Raw genomic sequence first — 20,444 nt, 5'->3', positions numbered from 1 at the left:
ACATTTTCTAAAATTAATTACTTTTTTCATTTGTTAATTCATTTAATCATTCATTTCTTGTTTAATTTTTCTCATTGTTTAAACTATTGGGTGGGGGGTGTACTTCAAGAACTGAAAATATTTTCTGCATTTTGAAATTGAAAACATTTTGCATGTTTTTCCCATGGACATGGACCTTTGACTGCTCCTCACAATGTAGGTGATTTCAGGTTTTACTATCCTCTCAATATAGGCAAAACCTTACCCACACCCACACACACATAAACACACCTCCCTCCCTCTGCCTCTCTCTCTCTCGCTCGCTCTGTCTGTGCTCAGTTTAAGTGCAGGGACCCAGCACATGGAAGGTAGAGGGCAGAAGTGCGTGTTTCCTCTCCTCCCCTTTACCTCCGTTCATCTTCTCTTTCCGATGACAGGCTGAACACAGTGGAAACAGCAGGATGAGTGTGTACCTGTGTGTTTATGCCGTACTCCATCAGAGAGCCTCATTCAACATGCTATAACATCAGGCAAACTAGCTCTACAAGAGAGAAAGACACAGAAAGAGGTAAGACCGACTGCTTCTCATTAACGAAAAAACACTCGTTTTTCTTTCTGTTTTCAAAAAAGCGCAGCCAAATGTTTGAATCACATGTGCTGAACTTGGAACAGACCTTTTGGTTTTATTGAACTCACAGACAAAGTTGCGGTACGTTATTGATATTTCTGAGTATTGATTGGGTGAAGAGGTTGACTGTTTTGAGCTAATGTGGAATATTGTGGGAATGGATATGTATATCAATACATCAGTGCTTCAAGCTTTACATAATTAGACAGGTTAATGAGGAACTGCTAATTATTTGGATTTCCTGAGTGTCTGAATTTCCCCTTTGCTCGGCACTGGAAAGGAAACATCTAGAGAGATGGTAACTTGGAAACAAGCGAGTTTCTTGTTTTTACGATGTAAAGAACTTAGTCTTAGTCAACAGCAGATGGGCATCCATTCAGCCTCTGTGTGTATCTGTTGATGACAGAAGCATCCCAGCAGCAATTCACTGCTACTAACTGGGTTCCCCACCTCTGTTACTTTACAGACTGTGTGCGAGCCTGTGTGTGTTTGACAGCTCTCTCGTCTGTGAGAGGTTGGGATGTCAGTTGGTGTACTCGAGCATACTTTAGTTTATCAGAATGCGTCCTCAGCTGAGCAGTGATGAGTGATTTTGTTCGGAGTCCTCGAGCTGGTTTTTAAAGAGTGCCACCGAAACCCTCACAGCTCGATCAGACACATCTAGTGTCAACATGACCAGAATACTATATTATATTTCATTCATTTTAATAATTAAAAAAATATAGAATATATAATATAAGTAATATATATATATATATATATATGTATATATATATATATATATTATTTGTTATATATATATATATATATATATTATTTGTTATTTATATATATATATATATATATATATATATATATATATATATATATTATTTGTTATTTATATATATATATATATATATATATATATGTGTGTTATTTTTATAAACTATTTTCTTCGATTAATTTAAATAGTTTTTAATAATTTTTTTAAATGTTTCAAAGCTAAATATTAAAACTTAATTCAATTAGGGGATAATAAACATTCAGTTGGGGAAAAAAACTGTGCGATATACTGTACCTGACATGAAATATTAATTCTATTACTAATTGTATATATTCTTAAATACATGCATTGTATATAAATTAATGCTATATTATATTTCATTATCATACCTATACATTATTCTATGTAGATAAAAATGCATTTCCTAGAGAAGACAAACCTCTAAGGTCATTCTCACTATGGTCTCACTAAGGCAACATTATTTTATATTATATTATAAATTAGCTATTTTTTTTATGATTTTTTTATGTGCCTTTGTAAAAAAATTTACATTTGTATTTATATTTCTTTTTTTATTTCAGTTTTAGTAATTGCAAACTTTTTCCCAGTTAGTTGCTTAAGGTAATGTTTTTATTTTTCACTGAAGTTTCCCATATAATATTTATATTCTATTTAAACTTTATTTCAATTGCAAAAAAAGTATTTTTAATGCTATTTTCAGGAACAATAACAACCCTGCACTATACAGTCAGTGATGTTCAGTTACCCGGATCTGCTCTCTGATAAACAACATTGCCATGGACAACAGCAAATATTAGGAAATATCTTCTGAATTCTGTGACTGAACAATCAGAATCAAGCATTTCATAAAGTAATAATAATAAATATCAGATGCTGATCATTAATTTGCACATCCCTGGAAAGCAATCACCTCAGCCCAGGTTCAGTTTTTGTGACTCTACCTGAATGTCCAGCATGGGGTTAAAGGCTTTTTAAATCCCAAAGTTTAAATTCAGAAATGTGACATTATTATTTAGGAAACACTGTCTAGAAAATGTTCTCTCTGAATCAGAAGCCAAATTTAGGCTCCTAATTTTAGTCTCGACACGTCATCTCTCTGAGGTGAGAAATACATTTAGCAGGAGAACAAAGGGGCTAGTTTTAATGAGAGCCATATTTCAGCCCCCTTTTGCCCCAGCAGCACTGGTTATCTGCCTTTCACAGAGAAAAGGAGATTCTTCTCAATTACAAACAACCTGCTCTGGATGTCTCTGGATGCTTTGAATACATGACTTGAAAGACAAAAATCTTCTAATTTCTCTGAGTCCTTCCAAGTCTTACACCTGATGCTCTGCTTTAAACACCGATCCGCCTGAGGCACTAGAAGCTTAAAGCTAAGAGCAGTCGATCACACTGCAGGTAAGTCTTGATGTACACACAGGACCATCAGAGTCGCTTAAAGACATCATCCTCACACTACAGCAAAAAACTGACACAGGGGAACAATAAAAGAGCTTTTTAGTAACACTGCAAAGAAAAACAAGAGGGCTTAATTGGACCGAGAACTGGGTAAATGGACAGAGGAAGAGAAGGGATAAAAGCTATTTGCTGTCAACCTTTATGACTGAAAAACATATAGGCTCAAAAGCTGGTCATAATAAAGCAACCAATTTATTATCATATTCTCCCCAGCTACGTTTTTCAATAAAACCTTTTAATGAATAATGTTATTATTATTACACACAATATATTTCTATAACATTAAAATAATCATATTTAATTATAATAAAGTACATTTTAATGTAATAATAAAAACAACAACAAGTTATTTTATAAGTATAACTATAAAAACGAATTAGGTTATCAATATATAAAATATATAATAATAATTTATTCATTATGTTCATTTTAGTGTCTCATCTTTACTTTTAATACAGACGAGCTTTATTTTAATAATATTAAAACAATTTATATTGTATATTTCAAAGGATCATGATAATATATAAAATGTCACTAATAATAGTCACTAATAATAATTAATAATAATGAAAATGATGATTAAACAATAACAAAATTGACAATAATAATAATTAGTAGGTAGTAGTAGTAATATTACTTACGGCCGTACTGTCTCCAGACTAATCTGATTTTTAGATTGTTTTCCCATCAATACGCCACTTCATTAAAAACGTATAATTGTATAGATAATTGTATTATTATTATTATTATACAATTATTATATTTAAATAATATAAACTAACTAACTATAACTAACTATATATATATATATATATATATATATATATATATATATATATATATATATATATATATATATATATATATATATATATTAATATTACAACAACAGTCATTTTATTATTAGAGTATAAAGCTTTGGCAGAGAGTTAATTCAAAGCAGAACACAACAATGCCAGTTGTCTGGTGTCTAAGGTGTTTGAAGGTGCTTATCCCTGTGCCATTCTTTGTGGTTTTAGGTAAGGGGTATTGATGGTAACTATGGGGATGAGCAGAGAACAGACTGTACCATCTGCAGTGCTAATGACGTTAGTTCATGTTATCTAAATGTACCCGTCCCTCTCCTCAGTGTTCAACACATTCTCAATTCATCCCAACACATTAATCCCTGGACGCAGCATAAAAGTAAGAATCGAACATTTCGAAAAATCATTTTCCATTTGCATTTACTAAAATGCACTGCTTTTTGTGAGCTGGACAGCTAACTTCATGTTTGACTTTATGGAAGTTTTTTACAGTTTCCAGGCAGAAAGCAAAAGACCATGAATTGAGGGACATTCTGAAATTCTGTATCACTTTGCATTTGGTCCTGCGGTGCTTTTGAATATGAATAGTGCATTCGGGTAGTGAGCGTTGAGCACTGTAGAGGCTCTTTTTGTGTGCCAGATCCCTCTCATGCACATTTCAGAGACCTCTGAGAATATCAGTCAGACTTAACGAGCAAAATGATCCAAAATCTTGATATAGTGACTGACTCTAGAATTCAGTGCTTTTACATTCATTTTCCTTTAAAAGGAACTTCTAGAGAGTCTGACCAGTCAGATCAGCCACTTTACCCAACAAGTTTGGCTAGTTAGCATGCTCCACTTAGCAACTGCAGATGCCAACTATAGCATTTTCTGAGCAAAAAAAGCATCTTTCTCCATAGACGGACATTAAGAAGTAGATGTATTCTTTGCAAGCATATACATATTCTTTACTTGTCTGCTACGTCTGGGAGTCCTGCACCTAAAACTGCCACTGAGATGAATGGGGACGCTAACAGATAGGCCTACCTCTCTTCAGGTATCGCGGACCTCCCCTACCCAATTCTGTCAAAAAACTCCCCTTGAAACCAATAGAACAGAAAGGAACTTGTCTCAAAGGATGATGTTGAATCTTCTCACAGTCTGGCATTGTTTCCCTCTAAACTGACATTAGTTTACAAAGCATTCTGTGATAAAAAAAAAATGAACTAGCGACAGAACATTCACAAACAATTAGAAAGTAGCTACTCTATTATTCAATAGTCAGAGGCAGCGGGTGTGTGCAGGAGCATATGAATATAAATATGAATTGATCTTCAGAGAGGAACAATGACTTCAGCGCAGCTCTAGGAGAATTTGGTGAGTTCTCGTTTGCTCAGAGACATTCTCTCCTACATTTTCACACATGCACAAGGGTCCGGAGGGGATTGATAAACACAGTGCAGTGTAGCTCGGGGAAAAGAAAGTCCTTCACACTCTTCTGTGAAGCGCTATGTGATGTACTGCCAGGAGAGCCACTGCTAGTAGATTTGGACACAAATGTCAGAGATTTCAGAGCCATATGCACCACACTTCTGTTTCTGAGGGACTGATCCATCTGAGGAACACAATGTATCGTTCTGTGTTTTCAGTTTTCTAAAAATATGGAAAACTTGGTCCGATTTTCACCTGTAAAACAAGAGGCATTCAAAGAACTACACCTGATACCAAAAGAAGATCTTGTTTTGTGAAGAAGAATTATACTATAAAATTTAGGAAAAATAGTTTTTCTTTTTTGTTTGTTCTTAGAATATGTCTATACAATATTTTTTGAATGTTGCTGCTTTTCACTGTATGGACAAAAACTGTTCAAACATTCTTCAAAATATCTTTTTTTTTATGGAAAAAATGAATTTATCATAAATGTATAAGTCAAATATGTATTATCATTATTAAATCAAGTTAATAATTGACCATTTATAATTATTAAAGTAATATCATATATATGATAAATTCATATTATTAGTATAATATTTAATTATAACATTTTAATATAATTATTAAATCACATTAATAATTTTGATTTATTAAAGAATATTATAATTATAATAAATTAAGCATCATAATATATAAAATATGTATATGTAGAATATGTAGAATATTTACATCAATATGAAAATATATTTAATATTAATTTTACAAAGCATAATAAAAATAAGATATTTTGAAAAACTTTTTAAATTGTATGGGTGAAAAGGAGTTTCAACATTCTTCAAAATATTTTCTTTAAGAATAAATAATTAAGAAAAATTGATCAATAAATTAATAAATTAATTATCATTATACATTAATCAAGTTAATTAATGTATTAAAAGTTAAAGTTAACTGAAAATGTAATTAAATTATTCTAATAAATTAATAATTAAATTATTAATAATTATTACAGTAATATCATATATATGATAAGTAAATACATTATTATTCATTAATATGCTATAAATGTAAGTATGATTATTAAAATCAAATTAATAATTTGAATTTATTAAATAATATTATAATATTAATAATGATTTATATCATATAATTAAGTATATCATATTTTAAATATGTATAAATCAAAATGAATATATATATAAATATATATTAACATTATATATAAAACATATGTAATACTAATTTTCTTATTTACAAAGCAGAATAAAAATATTTTTTTCTTATTCTTGATGTTGTTGTCATCGTTTGTTTTGTTTTGTCTTGTTTTTACTATACAAAACTCCACAGGCTTTTCCTGTGGACAAAACAGTCTTGAAACAGTCTTCAAAATATATTTTCCTTGTTACAAAAAAGAACACAAGTCATACAGGTTTTTAACACCATGAGGGTGAGCAAACAATTATGTCATTTTCCTTTTTGGCTAAACTGTCTCTTCATTCCTCACACACTTTCTGAATGCCTCTGAGTTTCCAAGGTAACACTAAAGCTGTTTGCATGTGCGTAGGACAGTGTTTTTTCCCACCGTATGTTTTTTGTTTTCTGCTTTTAGCATGTAAAAGTGCAACTTTGGTTTCATCTGAGCCGCACAGCAGATGTCCGGTATCTCCTCAGACCTCTGCGGAGTATTAAAGCAACAATAAACACAAACAGAGCTGCTTTCTTTATACGATTAAGATATGAAGACATCAGCTTTGACTTAAGGCATAATAACGGAGTAAACTTCATCTGGAATTCAGAAAAAGAGGCAAATCTGATTGTTGAGACTCAAGGGTGTTTTTTTTTTTTTTATTTTTTTTTTTTGCACAATATGATTCTGTAACTTCACAGTAACATATTTCTGTAAAAACATGAGGAAATATAATAACACACAGTGTTGATTGTTGATTATTTGATTATTTCCACACTGTATACAAACAAACATACCTTACCTGTTACCAGAAGTTTTCAAATCAAATAGATATGTCTGGAAGCTAATATTTTAGGGTGTGTTTATCAGTGCAATAGGCTTATCTGAAAAAGAATGCATATGGATACACGTTATTTGCTTCTGGTATGTGTGTGTGTGTAACTGTGTGTGATTTGTTTTCTTCATGTTGGCAAGAGGGAGTGTTTCCTACTGCCAACAAGCCATTCAGAGGCCTGCATGGGTGACAGAGGCGGATTGGCATGGTGACGTGTTATGACAGACGGCCAGCTTTGAGCGAATGTAGCTGTAAACCAAACACAGACATGCTGACTACACACAGAGAAAGATAAGAAAGAGTGATGACAAATATATATCTGGAGACACACGCACACACACATATACACACACCAAGCACACATCAACACATGCATTATGCATTGCAGCTCCATCTAACCAGTAGTTGGTTCTGCTTAAGGGACATATTTCCTCTCTTCCTGAATGAAGATCTCTGTCTTAGGTAGGTCACATGCATCTATTTTCCATGTGGTCCTCCTGTCAGCCCCTTTCAGCATCCTGATATAGTCTCTGGGTACTGTATAGCATACTGCTTTCATTACTTTTGCATGATGTAGAACACATACTGTGCACCGTAGTGAAGTTTTCTTTATGCATGAGAAGCCTGCATGATCTACAACATTAGATCAAATTTGCCAGGATAGAGTGGTCCAGAATACAATATGCTTGACTTGACTTTATATTTAACTACAACACAAGCAGGCAATGACAAATAAACCATAAATGATAGTGATTTTATTTATTTATTTCAAGTTTTCTGACTGGAGTGGAAAACTACAGTTTTTTTCTCATTTTACTAGATCAAGCGATATAAAACAAATAAGAATCAGTTATTAAATGTGATTATTAAATTGATAATTGGTCATTAGAGTAAATATTTATTGAACAGTATAGTTTACAAATGAATTACAGTTATTCTAATAAATGTATAACATTTAATCAATCTTAATATAATTAAACACACACACAAGAAAATATCTGAAGATTTGAAATGTTGCCCACGAGGCAATAAGAGATAAATCTGAACTTGATTGATTGAGTGGACTGCCAAACATTAGAACATTTCTACTTTTGACTAAATCAAATGGGGCAAACTTTAAGAAAATTTAAAATTTAATAAAAATGTAATAAAAAAAAAAATTAATAATTTTTTTTTTATTAATAATCAATTAAAATAAATGATTCATTACAAAATCTAAAACAAATGTAATGTAAAAATTAAATAATTATTAACAATTATTATATGAATATCTTAAAATATATACATCTGTAGTATTTAAATAAGCCAATATTAATGTACGATCATTAAATTAAGTATTTCCTATTATCTATCTTGTTTTACAAATAAAAACTGCAATAGTAATAGGAAAATACATAAGCCTGATTTGAGCTCATGCCTACATTGTGCACATGATGTAATAACCACAAGACCATGGCTCTGACCATATACAAGACACACACACACACACTCCAGTAGCACGTATGTTAGGATTCTATTCCAAACACACCCTCTTTGGCACATCTTATATATTTTCTTATGTGTCTCACGACAGTTGCACCATGATTCGGGAGGATATGGAGGCTTTGAAAAGGCTTTAGACAGACAGATTCGATTTGATATATTGTGTTGGGACTGGAGAGCTTTATTCATATTGCTCTGTTAAAAAATGTGCTTTACATCAGAGAGAGCCCATGCAGAGACAAGCACGGACAGAATCATCAATAAGGAATTATCGCATTTAATCCCTTGCAACATTCTGTATGTATTTGTCATGAGCGCATATTGGTGGTATTTTTCAAACCAAGATCCCTTCATCAATATTCTCAAATCTCAAATCTTAAGTGTGTGTGTGCGTTTTCTTCCAGAGTTTGCAGAATAAAATGACCACCAGGCGGTGAGAAATGAGTGTGTGTTGACTTTCTTCATGAGGGCTGAGAGATGACCATGAACGGCCGCTGGTCCTTCAACACCCTGGCCGTCATCTTTATCCTGCTGTCCACTGCAGGTAAGTCCAGATCAAACAGGTGTTGCATATTTATATTATTTCTGCGTTTTACATTAGAACACAATCTCAGTCAGGCACATGCTTTCAGATGTCATGACTTGGATGTGTTGCAGAATGAGTCACCGTTTTAAGGATCTGACTTGGCAGAAACTCTTATTCAACTTTGACTTTCTCAGTTACTAATGACTGCATTTGGACTGATTACTCAACATGAGTCATTTAAGACTGGCCTATTTGTTCTTTCTGGCCGGCAAAGTGTGCAGTGATTACTTAGACAAGCATCAAACATGCACAGAGGGTAAAGTCACTGAAAGCAAATAAAAGGCTATCTAGTATGTGCAAAATAAACTAAAACGTCCAAAAAGGTTTATTTACTATTTGTGTAGCAGTTCCAAAAAGCAACTTTTTTTTATTAAATTAAATAATTAAAATTAAAAATGAATACATGTAGTGTGTGTTTTTGTGTGTGTGTTCATATATGAAGAGTTAATTAGCAGAAACAAACATTGTTCCAGTAACCATTTTTTTAAATCATGTGTTTTCATTTTTCAGTCCAATTAATCTCAAACTGCAGTTGGGTTATTTTGATTAATTAAAAAAAAAGAAAAATACAGCTACTGTATAAACAATATAAACATGATAACATAATACAAAAATATTTTTTTATTTTAAAAAATGGGGTTATCTGTTTTAGCAAATAAACTCCCCATCTATGTGTGTGTTTGTGTGTGTGTGTGTGTTTATAAATAAATAAATATATATATAGTTGTGGTTGTTTGGGGACCCACAAAGCAGTTAATGGATGCAATTCTTTTATTAATAAATGATCATAAAAACCTGATTTATAAAATAAGATTTGTATTTGTATTTGTATAGGCTATTCTTATTTTTGTTTAAATAACAATTGTCTTTATTATGAAGATCCAATCACATACTGAAAGCTGTGGAGTTCATACATGGTTTGTTCTGGCAAATCTGTCATTCAAATGATCTCATCTGTACTGAAAGTCTTTTCTGACTTTTTAATAAATCTCTGGTTCAACAATTTGCATCCAACTCACGTCCCCAACTGAATCTAATCTACCTTTTTACTCCTCAACTCCCAGCAAAACTCACTAAATGGAAATCTTCATGCAAAGCAATAGAATCTCGCCAAACATTTCATCAAATGGCCCTAAGATTAATTCAATACCTACATCCACATTTCCCGTAAGACAAACAGCCAGTACAAGAGCCTCAAGCCTGATTCTGCCATTATATTAAAGGCCAGGCCATGACAGATGTGTGTTTGGATCGAGCTCCGAAGACTGTGCTGTTGTTACAGGATGTAAGAGACGGAGAGAAATATTTGGAAAAATATATGGGGAAAATTTATACATATACCTTTTCTTTTGTAGCCCCGTTCACTCGCTCTGTAATTTTTCAAGATGTACCTTACTCAAGGGGGGATTCACTAAGAATGAACTGTGCCTGTTGATAGCCGTTTATTTACAAATGCTGTTTGTGTTGTTTCAGCACCCGATTTACTAAAGGAATTATGCAAATCAGTTAACTGCCCAATAATGGCCAAAAGGATCGCCTGAATGCAATTTGCACAGAGCAATTCCCAAACTTTGTAAGCGAGGTTAGAGCGCTAAGTTATGTATAATTCAGGAGACTAGCGCTTTCTTGCATATTTGACTGTACAGCATTGCTCCACTATATATACTGTATGTTTATTCTCCAATTCAAAAGTTTGGGATCCATTTTATTATTTTACTTTTTTTGGAAAGATATTAATACTTTTATTCAACAAAAATGCATTAAATTGATAAAAGTAAAAGATATTTATAATGATAGTTTTTTTTTTTTTTTATTCATTTATTTAAAAAAAAGTCCAGATACATGGGTTCCACAAAAAAACAGTACAACCTTTTTCAAAAATGAAAATAATAAGAATTCTTGAGCACCAACTCAGCATATATATGATTTCTAAAGGATACATATGACACTGAAAATTCAAAAGGCTGAAAAAAAATCACCATTGCCATGACAGGAATAAATTATATTTTAAGATATATAAAAACAGAAAACATTTATTTAAAATTGTAATATTATTTCACAATATTATTGTTTTTACTGTGATTATTTATTTATTTTTACAAATAAAAGCAACCTTAGAATTTCAAAGTCATATCAACCACAAACTTTTGAATTGTAAAATGTATGTATATTTGCATAAAAGTTTATATTTATTTATACATGTAATATTGGGGCTGTTTTTGACAAAAGTGAATGCAATGAAAATAATTTTGTTGAGAATAATAAATTACCATTAAATGCTAATTTATCAAATATGATGCATACACACATACAAACATTTTTATTATTATTTGTATATATTTTGTCTAAAGGTTCAAAGTTTCAATAAACATCAAGTAAAAAAAAAATTTTAATAAAAAAAAAGTCACATTTCAAAGCACTTAGCATCTGCTTAAAGTGGATTGAGAGTGTTTTTATGCTAAATTAGTGCACACTGAAGTGGCACGACTCACCCCAGGATATTTCAACAGACAAGCGGAGCCAGAAGTATCTCACACACAGACTTCTGAGATTGTTTATGTAACTCCTGAGCCATATCTCACCCGACACAGAAGAGATAAATATCTCAAATGAAGCGAAACCTGTCCCCAAAGTGAACACGGCAAGAAGCAGAGAACAGAGTTATTTTTTTTTCACAAACCTAATGGCTGAACATCATGGAGAAATAGTGCACATCATTCATAAACCATTCTCTAGTGAGTGCAGACATGTTAATTCTAACATAGACAGACACCATTACCTAAAAAGTAACTTGAGGACAAGGCCCTCATTCAAACATCTGTAAATATTTAATATTTCTTTCACGGAATGTTATTTGCAGTCATGTAACTAGTTATAATGAGTAAGAGCTACAGTCCACCATCATTATAAAACACAACCAGGTAGATCTGCTCTCTCTGCCAGAAAACACATGCTGACTTCCTTCATCTGCCAAAGCTCCCACAAGAGGGTGAACTTTCACCTTTACGAGTCCACACAGCTCGTGTTTGGCTTCATGAGGCATTCTACCCCATCCAAAATCTGCCGTTCCCTGAGGTTAATAGTCATAAACCTACCCATTTATGGTAACGTCAGTATCCTTAAAACATTTAGTAGGCTTTCTTGACTGAGCTCACTTCAATATGCATGAAAGAGTTCGCTATTCATCTTTGTTTTTTTCTGAGCAAATGTCTTGTGTGCCTTTTGTATGCAATGAACCATTTCGGTTCTGTTTACCGTTCCTGAATGTGCAACACAGTTAATTAAACACTGTACTCCTGCACTTAGAACCCAGGAAATTGAAGTTGTGACAATGTTTATTTACTGAAAACATAAATAAGCATAAAGTAGTTATTTATACTCTAAAAGTGACTTAATTATTCAATGAACAAATAAACAAGTAAACTATGTTTTTATTTATTCAGGGCTAATTAACAGATTGCATTGACACACATTTTTGTGCTGAATTAAAAAGAATGAACCATGGGGTTGCTCTTTGCATGCTAAAATTGCATTTGATTTATTCATGTTTTGCTATATCTATTTTGTTGAAGACTAAAATTTTCTCATCATTTGTCATAAGACTGCTGAAGGCAGTAAAGATTACATCACTTATTTCCAAATATTTCTTTCAATAACCAGACTAGCACCAAACCAACATTAAGCTATGGAAACCTGTTTCCACCGCACGTCCTGATTTTGCCAAGTTCGATGTGTTCCTAGGTCAACATATTTTGTTGACCCTGGAACAACATTTTACTCCAAAAATATATTATTAACCATATCCCTACACCTAAACCTAACCTTAACCATGAGTAATCCCTAAAATCAGAGGAAATGATAGATGAATGACACTGATGTACAAGCACCAAACAGTGATTTTAAGCGTAAACTTCACAAAATCTATAAACTGGTTCTTCAAATCTGATTGGTTAATCACAATGTTGTTCCAGGGTCAACAACGATGTTGTCCCAGGAACATGTCTCACTTGGTAAAATCAGGTTCTGCGTTTCCACCTTAAGAGTACACAATAAAAATGGTAAGCTTGAGAAAAAGTCTATGTAAGTCAAATAACAACAAAGCCACATTGTGAGACTTAAAATCACTATTAAAATACATATAAACAGTAATATTGTGAAATAGCATTACAATTTAAATGAGCTGTTTTATATTTTAATAGAGTTTCAAACAGTGTTAATTTTGACAGCGAATTCGGATTTAGTCTTAGTCTTAGTCTTTTGAATAACACACCATTTAGTTTTAGTCACATTTTAGTCATCTGAAATGTTTTAGTCTTAGTCTAGTTTTAGTCGACTAAATATCATAAGAGTTTTAGTCTTAGTCTAGTCTTAAGTCTTTTAGTCTTAGTCTAGTTTTTTATTTTAGTAGAACAAAGTCAAATTAGTTGACTTGACTAAATGTTTCCATCAGTCTGTTATGGAATGGTATTTATAAAATAAACATAAGGCCTGCTCTCAATGAAAAATATACATGCTCTCTGAAAAAGATATGCATTCGTCCTGAATGATATGCAATGCATATGACATTCTTTCAAGATGAAGTACAGTATTATTGAAATAGACAACCACCTATATTATATTTGTATTGTTTGTTCATTCTATTTCTTTATTTGTGCTATTTACACAAAGTTTACATTTTTTTAAGTTTGTTTTTGTTCATTTAAAATAGCACTGCATAGTTTTCACTGTAAAATAAAATACACAATCAAACCAAAATGTATTCAGACACCTTCAACGTTTCTTACAATATCATAGTTTATTTGCTGTAGTTTAGAAATTGGTAATAAAATATGACAATAACTCGGGGTTAAACTGTGTCAGAACAACAAATTCATCTTGATAATGTCTGATGCAATGCTTAATTTGGTTCAGTCTGTGGTGTGAAAAGGTTGCATTAGCAATTAAAGAAAGAAACACTTAAGCAAAACATGCTCAGGTCCCTATTATTTTTATTTTTTATTTTTTAGTCACTAGTAAAACAATATAATCTATTCTATCTGATTTTTGGATTGACTTTGGATAAATTCTTGTTAAAACTACAAAGTAATTCAATCAAGAGCAGTGAGTGATTTACTTTCATTTTCATACATTAAAGACACTGACAGCAGAGCTAGTAAATTAGGCGCGGTCACTTTAAGAGACAAATGCATCCATTATAAAGATACGCATCCGATTTCTTTCCAACTCTTTACTTTCACTGAAGACATAACTACAGACTTTTTCGAACACACTTTCCAAGACGGGTATTTCGACATATTTAGTATGTATTTGTTGTCGGTACAAAAGCAAGAAGACTTTGAGACGCGTCTCTGCTTGCTCCCTGAACACCAGAACACCGCGCTGCTGAATTGAGCTCTTTCACTTTTCGCTCTTTTTCTTATGTTTATTTAAAATGCGATTTGTATTTGTTCGTTCAGGTGCAGGAGGACACAAACGTCCTGAAAGAGAGCTCGGTTCAGTGTCGTGCGTAACCATCTGCTCAGTTCAACTTTCCCGCATCGCGGGGCTGAAGCCAACTTGATGTGTTGAATGCTCGGAGCACGTTATAAAACGTATTCTTAAAATACACATTTCTGTTTTAATAAATGCTCATATTAAAACATAGCATTACACATAAGTAGGTACAAAAATAATCAGTGATACATTTACGACCCCATAAAAATTTGGGTCCAAATGGCATTTCAAAAGGTCGCAGTGTAGTTCCCTGTGTAAACAACTTAACTGTTATGAAAACGTCCTCGAAACTGTGCGAATTTCTGCAAACTCATCTTTGTTCTCTTTTCTGTGTAACTGCTCCTGCGTTTGTTTAGCTGTTGCGCTTGCATTTGCCGCGGCTTTTTAAAATGGCTCGGCTGCTTCTGCATAGATCAACCTACCCTCAAAGATTCGCTCTGATTGGATCTCTTCTCCATTCGTCCCTCCCATATATTTTCGTCTAATTTTTATTCGTTGACTAAAGTGTCAGTTATATTTCGTCACGTTTTTCGTCATCATATCTGACTTTTTATTTAGTTTTTATTTAGTTTTCGTCCGTGAAAAAGGTTAGTTGACGAATATTTTTCGTCATAGTCTTCGTTAACGAAATTAACACTGGTTTCAAATGTAATTTATTCCTGAGATGACAAAGGTGAAATTTCAGCATCATTACATGATCCTTCAGAAATCATTCTAATGTTGATTTGGTGCTCAAGAAACATTTATTTTTATTATCAATGTAGACAACAGCTGCGATGCTTAATATTTTTTCTGAAAACAGTGATATTATTTTCCCCAGGATTTTTTGATGAATAGAATGTTTTAAAAATCCATAATTTATTTGAAATGAAAATCTTTTCTAACAATCTATATGTCATTACTGTCACTTCTTATCAATTGAATCCAAAAATGATTGACCCCAAATTTTTGAACTGTAGTGTGCACACCAAAAATGGTCTCTGTGGTAAACGTCAGCCCTCGAAGAGGCAGTCGTACATGATATTATGTTATGGTTTTAGTCCTGTTAGAAAGGTGTTTGTCCACCTGGACACATCGCACATACATTCACATTTCATTCTCACTTTACTTCTGGTGAAATGAACCGAGCATGAACCGAGGTGTTGCCTGTCAGTGCAGAAAACCATAGTAGGTGCTGATCATGTGGTGTACCAAAATAAAAACACTTAAATACTCCCACTGCCATGGTGGAAAAGAGAACGAAATAATCTCCAACAGGTGGTTTTCATTTCACACCCCAGCTTTTTCTTTTGTTCTTTATTCCCCCTTTCCAAATATGAAAGACTTGCCTTATTGCCTGACTTTTTGCCTGTATGGTTGATGGATACATAGCCTGAGCACTGCCAAATAACTTCCCCTGTAATACTGGGCTCTTTATAGTGTCAAAGGTGGCACTGGAGGGCTCTCTGGCCCATGCTCCTGTCAGCGCTGATTTATTCCGATCATTACCAGGCTCTCTGTATGCCTGCGCACTCACGTAATTGGACGTTTTGGTCATTAGCGAGAGGTCAAATGCAGCAAACATTAAATTGTTTCCTGTGTCATAATATTTTTTGCCTTGCTTATTCAACTTCGATTCACGGCAATTAACTTTAAAAGTTTTTGTTTCTATTCCAGTTCTTGCGAGTCTTTTCCAAGCTTGAATCCTACTCTTCTCATTCATTGTTGTGATGTGAATCAGAATAATTGCCTTGAAATAACTGAATAAAAAAAAAAAAGCCCACCGAAATGAAAAATGGTTGAAAATGTATTCACCCGCAGGTCATCCAAGATGGAGATCAGTGTTTCTTCATCAGAACAGATTTGGAGAAATGTAGCATTACATCACTTGCCCACCAATGGATCCTCTGCAGTGAATGGGAGCCATCAGAATTAGAGTCCAAACAGCTGATAAAAAACATCACAATAATCCACAAGTAAACCACACAATCAATAAACATCTTGTGAAGTAAAAAGCTGCATGTTTGATTCCATCATATTGGCAATTTCTTTTTATTAAAATATATGTCCTCTATCCATAATGCTCCTTTCTCCAGTGGAAAAAGTTTTCTAGTCTGAATCAGGAGCGAAATATGCACAGATGGACTTTTTCACTTTTTCAGGAAATGTTATGTAGTCTTACTCAGATTTAGTCCAGAAGTGACGGTTTAAAGTTAAAAAGCCTTAATGATGGATTTGTTTCTTACAAACACACATATTTTAACATCACGAGACATTATTTGATGGACTGGAGTTTTCTTGTTGATTATTGTGATGCTTTTATCAGCTCTCATTCTGACGGCACCCATTCAATGCAGAGCATCCATTGGTAAGTAAGTAATATAATGTTAAATTTCTTAAAATCTGTTCTGATGAAGAAACAAACTCATCCACATCTTGGACAGCTTAATGGTGAGTAAACATTTAGCAAATGTATTACTTTAATGCAGTTACCCAAGGAAAGCCTTGGACATGCTTAAAAAAACACAGTAGTTTTAACAGTTCAAACTTTTCTAAGTTTAATATATAAAACCTAAAAAAATCAGGCAACCATATAGCTGCAGTTTTTTTTTTTTTTTTTTTTTTTACAATGCATAGAATCTCAGCAATTTCTTCCCCAACAGTACTGACTCTAGCCTCCAGTTCAGAACAAGAATGCCTCCGGCACAAATATTAATACACTGTAAAAATGGACAGCGAGGTCCATCAAATTCACAGAGATCCAACTCTAGTACTCCTGTCCATTCCACTCATCACTAGTGCATTCTCAGACAGCTCTCATCTATATGCAAATGATGGCACGGTGCTTTCTTCTATTCCGTAAAGCTCAATATGAAGCTTTAGAGATGAGCAGGTGCACTTTGAGAGTTAGTCTATGGACATTGCTGATGAGCACAGAATTTTTCATTGAAAAAAAGAGGAATGGCCAAGATACTTTGCCTTGCCATTAGAATGTTTTCCGAGCCTCCGTGAACTTCATTATCTGAGCAATTACTGGTGCCAGGATTGCTTGACAGCGAGTTAGTTCATGAGCTGAGAAGCTGTCCACTTTGGCGTGAGACGAACATGTTTGTTATGTCACTTATGATATTAAAATCTCTCACTTTACACTGCTATTTGGTTCTGGAGTTGAAATGTGCCACATGACAGACTTCAGAAAGTCAGAAAGGACGTATTTAATGAATCTGGCAGCGTTTAGCAGCCAGAGCTCTAATAACTGAAGACATGAAAGAACTGCTCCGTAAATCTCTTCCTCAGTTCCACCCCAATAATCTCTATCTTGCACATATCAGAAGTCATTCATCCTACAATGAATCAGATCACGATCTGTTTGAAATCACTCAGCTCTATCGACCCATGAAAGACTTGCTCTATTCCCTCATACTGCACTGTTTTTTTAATCTCTCTGCAGCTCTCTCTGCGCACTTCAGGGTGTGTGAGCCTTACTCCGACCACAAGGGGCGCTATCACTTTGGTTTCCACTGCCCTCGACTCTCAGACAACAAGACCTACATATTCTGCTGTCACCATAACAACACGGCCTTCAAGTACTGCTGCAACGAAACTGAATTTCAGAGTGTGATGCAGCTCAACATCACCACCAACTCAGACGGCTTTGCCCACAAGTGAGTAACTGTGTTGCTAGCATGCACTTTGCTTTGTTGGGCTCTGAACCAACAGCCATCATAAGAGTCAAACATTTGTCAAATGGTGTACCCTATCTAAATTTTGCATATATATATAACATTTTTGTTTGTTTACAGTCAACTTAAATGCCATTTGAGTAAAACTGACTAAAATTGAAAAAAATAATTTTTAAAATAAATATAAAAGAATTTATGGAAAATACTCTTTCTGTATTAAGTATAACATATTGTAAAATATGAATGTAATACAAAAGAAGAGATAATAAAAATAAGTACATAATTCACAAAAAAATGCAGATTCATCTTTAATTCACTAAATGGTTTCAGTAAAATAAAACAACTGTAATTTCTAGATTAAAAAAAAAGAAAAGGGTACATACTGCATTCAAAATATTTTATACATGAAAGTTGTTGTTAAAATATTAAGTTCATATTAAGTTTGTCCTATATATACATTTTGTAAAATATTTTAAGCAACCACTTTTAAAATCCTTGAATTAAATTATATTTTTATATATTAATAAACATGATTAATGAGATATTTTAAAACATTTGACTTATATTGAGAAAAACAAATAACAACTGAAATTGATATTTGATTGTATTGTCTTGGGCAAAATATTCAAAAATTGAATATTTGGTTAAATTTTATATTTTATAAGCTGCCATTTAAGTAAAACTAACTAAGTCACAAAAAATTTGACTAAAAATATATATATGCAGTTGCAAAAATATTAAGCTGTTTTAAACATATGCCTCACAATCATATAGTAAAAATACCAAATGCATGCAATATCTCCATCTCGATTTCAAACTCTTCAGCCTAAAACTTGACAAATAACCTCTGATGCTGCTATGGTGTGAAATAATTGAAGATTCTCTGAAAATGTCTCATTCGCACTTTTTCTGCTACTTTTTATTTAATTCACTGGGTGATAAGAGATAAAAGATAGACAGTGTAATCTGCCCTCTGCCCTCAGTGCACATTTCTAAAAATGGGCCTTGATTAATCCTTCCTACATAATCATTCATAGCTGGTCCATCCATCCAAACCCTACCACAGCCAGCCTGCACCCAACCAAAACTTCCTCTGACAGGGTGCTGACCCATACGCTGTGTTGAGAAAGCCTTCCTTGTGCTGTAATGACCACAGAAGGTTAGCAGTGCCGTTCAGATTTTTCCACAGGCTGTTAAAGCAACAAAGTCTGAAAAATGACCCCCGGTCTCTGGTGCAGTGAGCCAGACCAGAGCTCAGTAGAGTGACGCCTTTCTTCTGAATATCATCATGGCTTGTTTATCCCTTCAGCTGACAGAGAGGGAGGTTAGAAAGATGTCAGATGGACTTGCTTATTTGCGGCAGACCTGAATTTGTCTGCCATCCTTAGACATATGCAAACACGGTTAAAAAATGCTGCAGATTCAAATCCACATGCATGCAAAGATACAGAAATATCTGAAAGAACAGGTTAAATGCAGGTTCATTTCAAGTATTTTTCATTTAATTGGGGGTTATCAAACTTTTGGATGTCAAAGACCCTGCAAATATCATTCCTCAGTTGCTTGGGACCCTAAATATAAAGGCACTGGCAGCTTTTTATTTTTATATATAAAGACCCATTCATACCTGTGCCAGAAAAATATGTGATGATATAAAACCGTTCCAATATTCAACAATTGTAATTGGCCAAAAATATAAAAAAAATTTAAAATATAAAAATATATTAAAATATACTTTCTATTAAGTATAAAATATGAATATAAATCAAGTGAATATCATATTTAAGGAGAGTGTGTGTGTGTGTGTGTGTGCCTGTGTGTGCCTGTGTGTGCGTGTGTGTACACACTGTAAAAATAAAAGAGTATTCAGTCATGTTTTACAAGAAAATATACTATTATTTAATTAATATAGTTAATAAGTTATTAATATAATATGTACATTACTTTTCTAATACATACATTTTTTTAAATATTAAGTGGCATGCATTTATATTTTAATCACCTCCTAATCTTGAATATTTTAGCACATCCATGACTAGGAAAAGACATGACTGTATTATAAAAAGGATTTGAAAATATCAGCACAATATCTCGATAAAAACAAAAGTGATGTATGATTGTACTGTTGC

At 33.1% G+C, this 20,444-nt stretch overlaps 1 protein-coding gene across 2 annotated transcripts in view; it reads left to right on the top strand.

Annotated features, from left to right (window-relative positions):
* The first annotated feature begins 323 nt into the window (after positions 1–323).
* shisal1a (shisa like 1a) overlaps positions 324–20,444 on the top strand; it is a 29,974-nt gene continuing 9,853 nt past the window's right edge. Inside the window, exons 1-3 of one of the 2 annotated variants that reach the window (XM_052554474.1) lie at positions 324–547; positions 8,979–9,118; positions 18,084–18,297. In XM_052554474.1, coding sequence (XP_052410434.1) covers positions 9,052–9,118; positions 18,084–18,297 — 281 coding nt within the window. In that variant the 5' untranslated portion in view covers positions 324–547; positions 8,979–9,051. The remainder of the gene's footprint in view (positions 548–8,978; positions 9,119–18,083; positions 18,298–20,444) is intronic. The other variant, XM_052554473.1, reaches the window with a different exon arrangement.

This window comes from Carassius gibelio, chromosome B4, assembly GCF_023724105.1.
Source record: "Carassius gibelio isolate Cgi1373 ecotype wild population from Czech Republic chromosome B4, carGib1.2-hapl.c, whole genome shotgun sequence".
Lineage (NCBI taxonomy): Eukaryota > Metazoa > Chordata > Actinopteri > Cypriniformes > Cyprinidae > Carassius > Carassius gibelio.
Note: the sequence above shows the minus strand (reverse complement) of the source record. Positions and strands in the feature narration are given on the sequence as shown.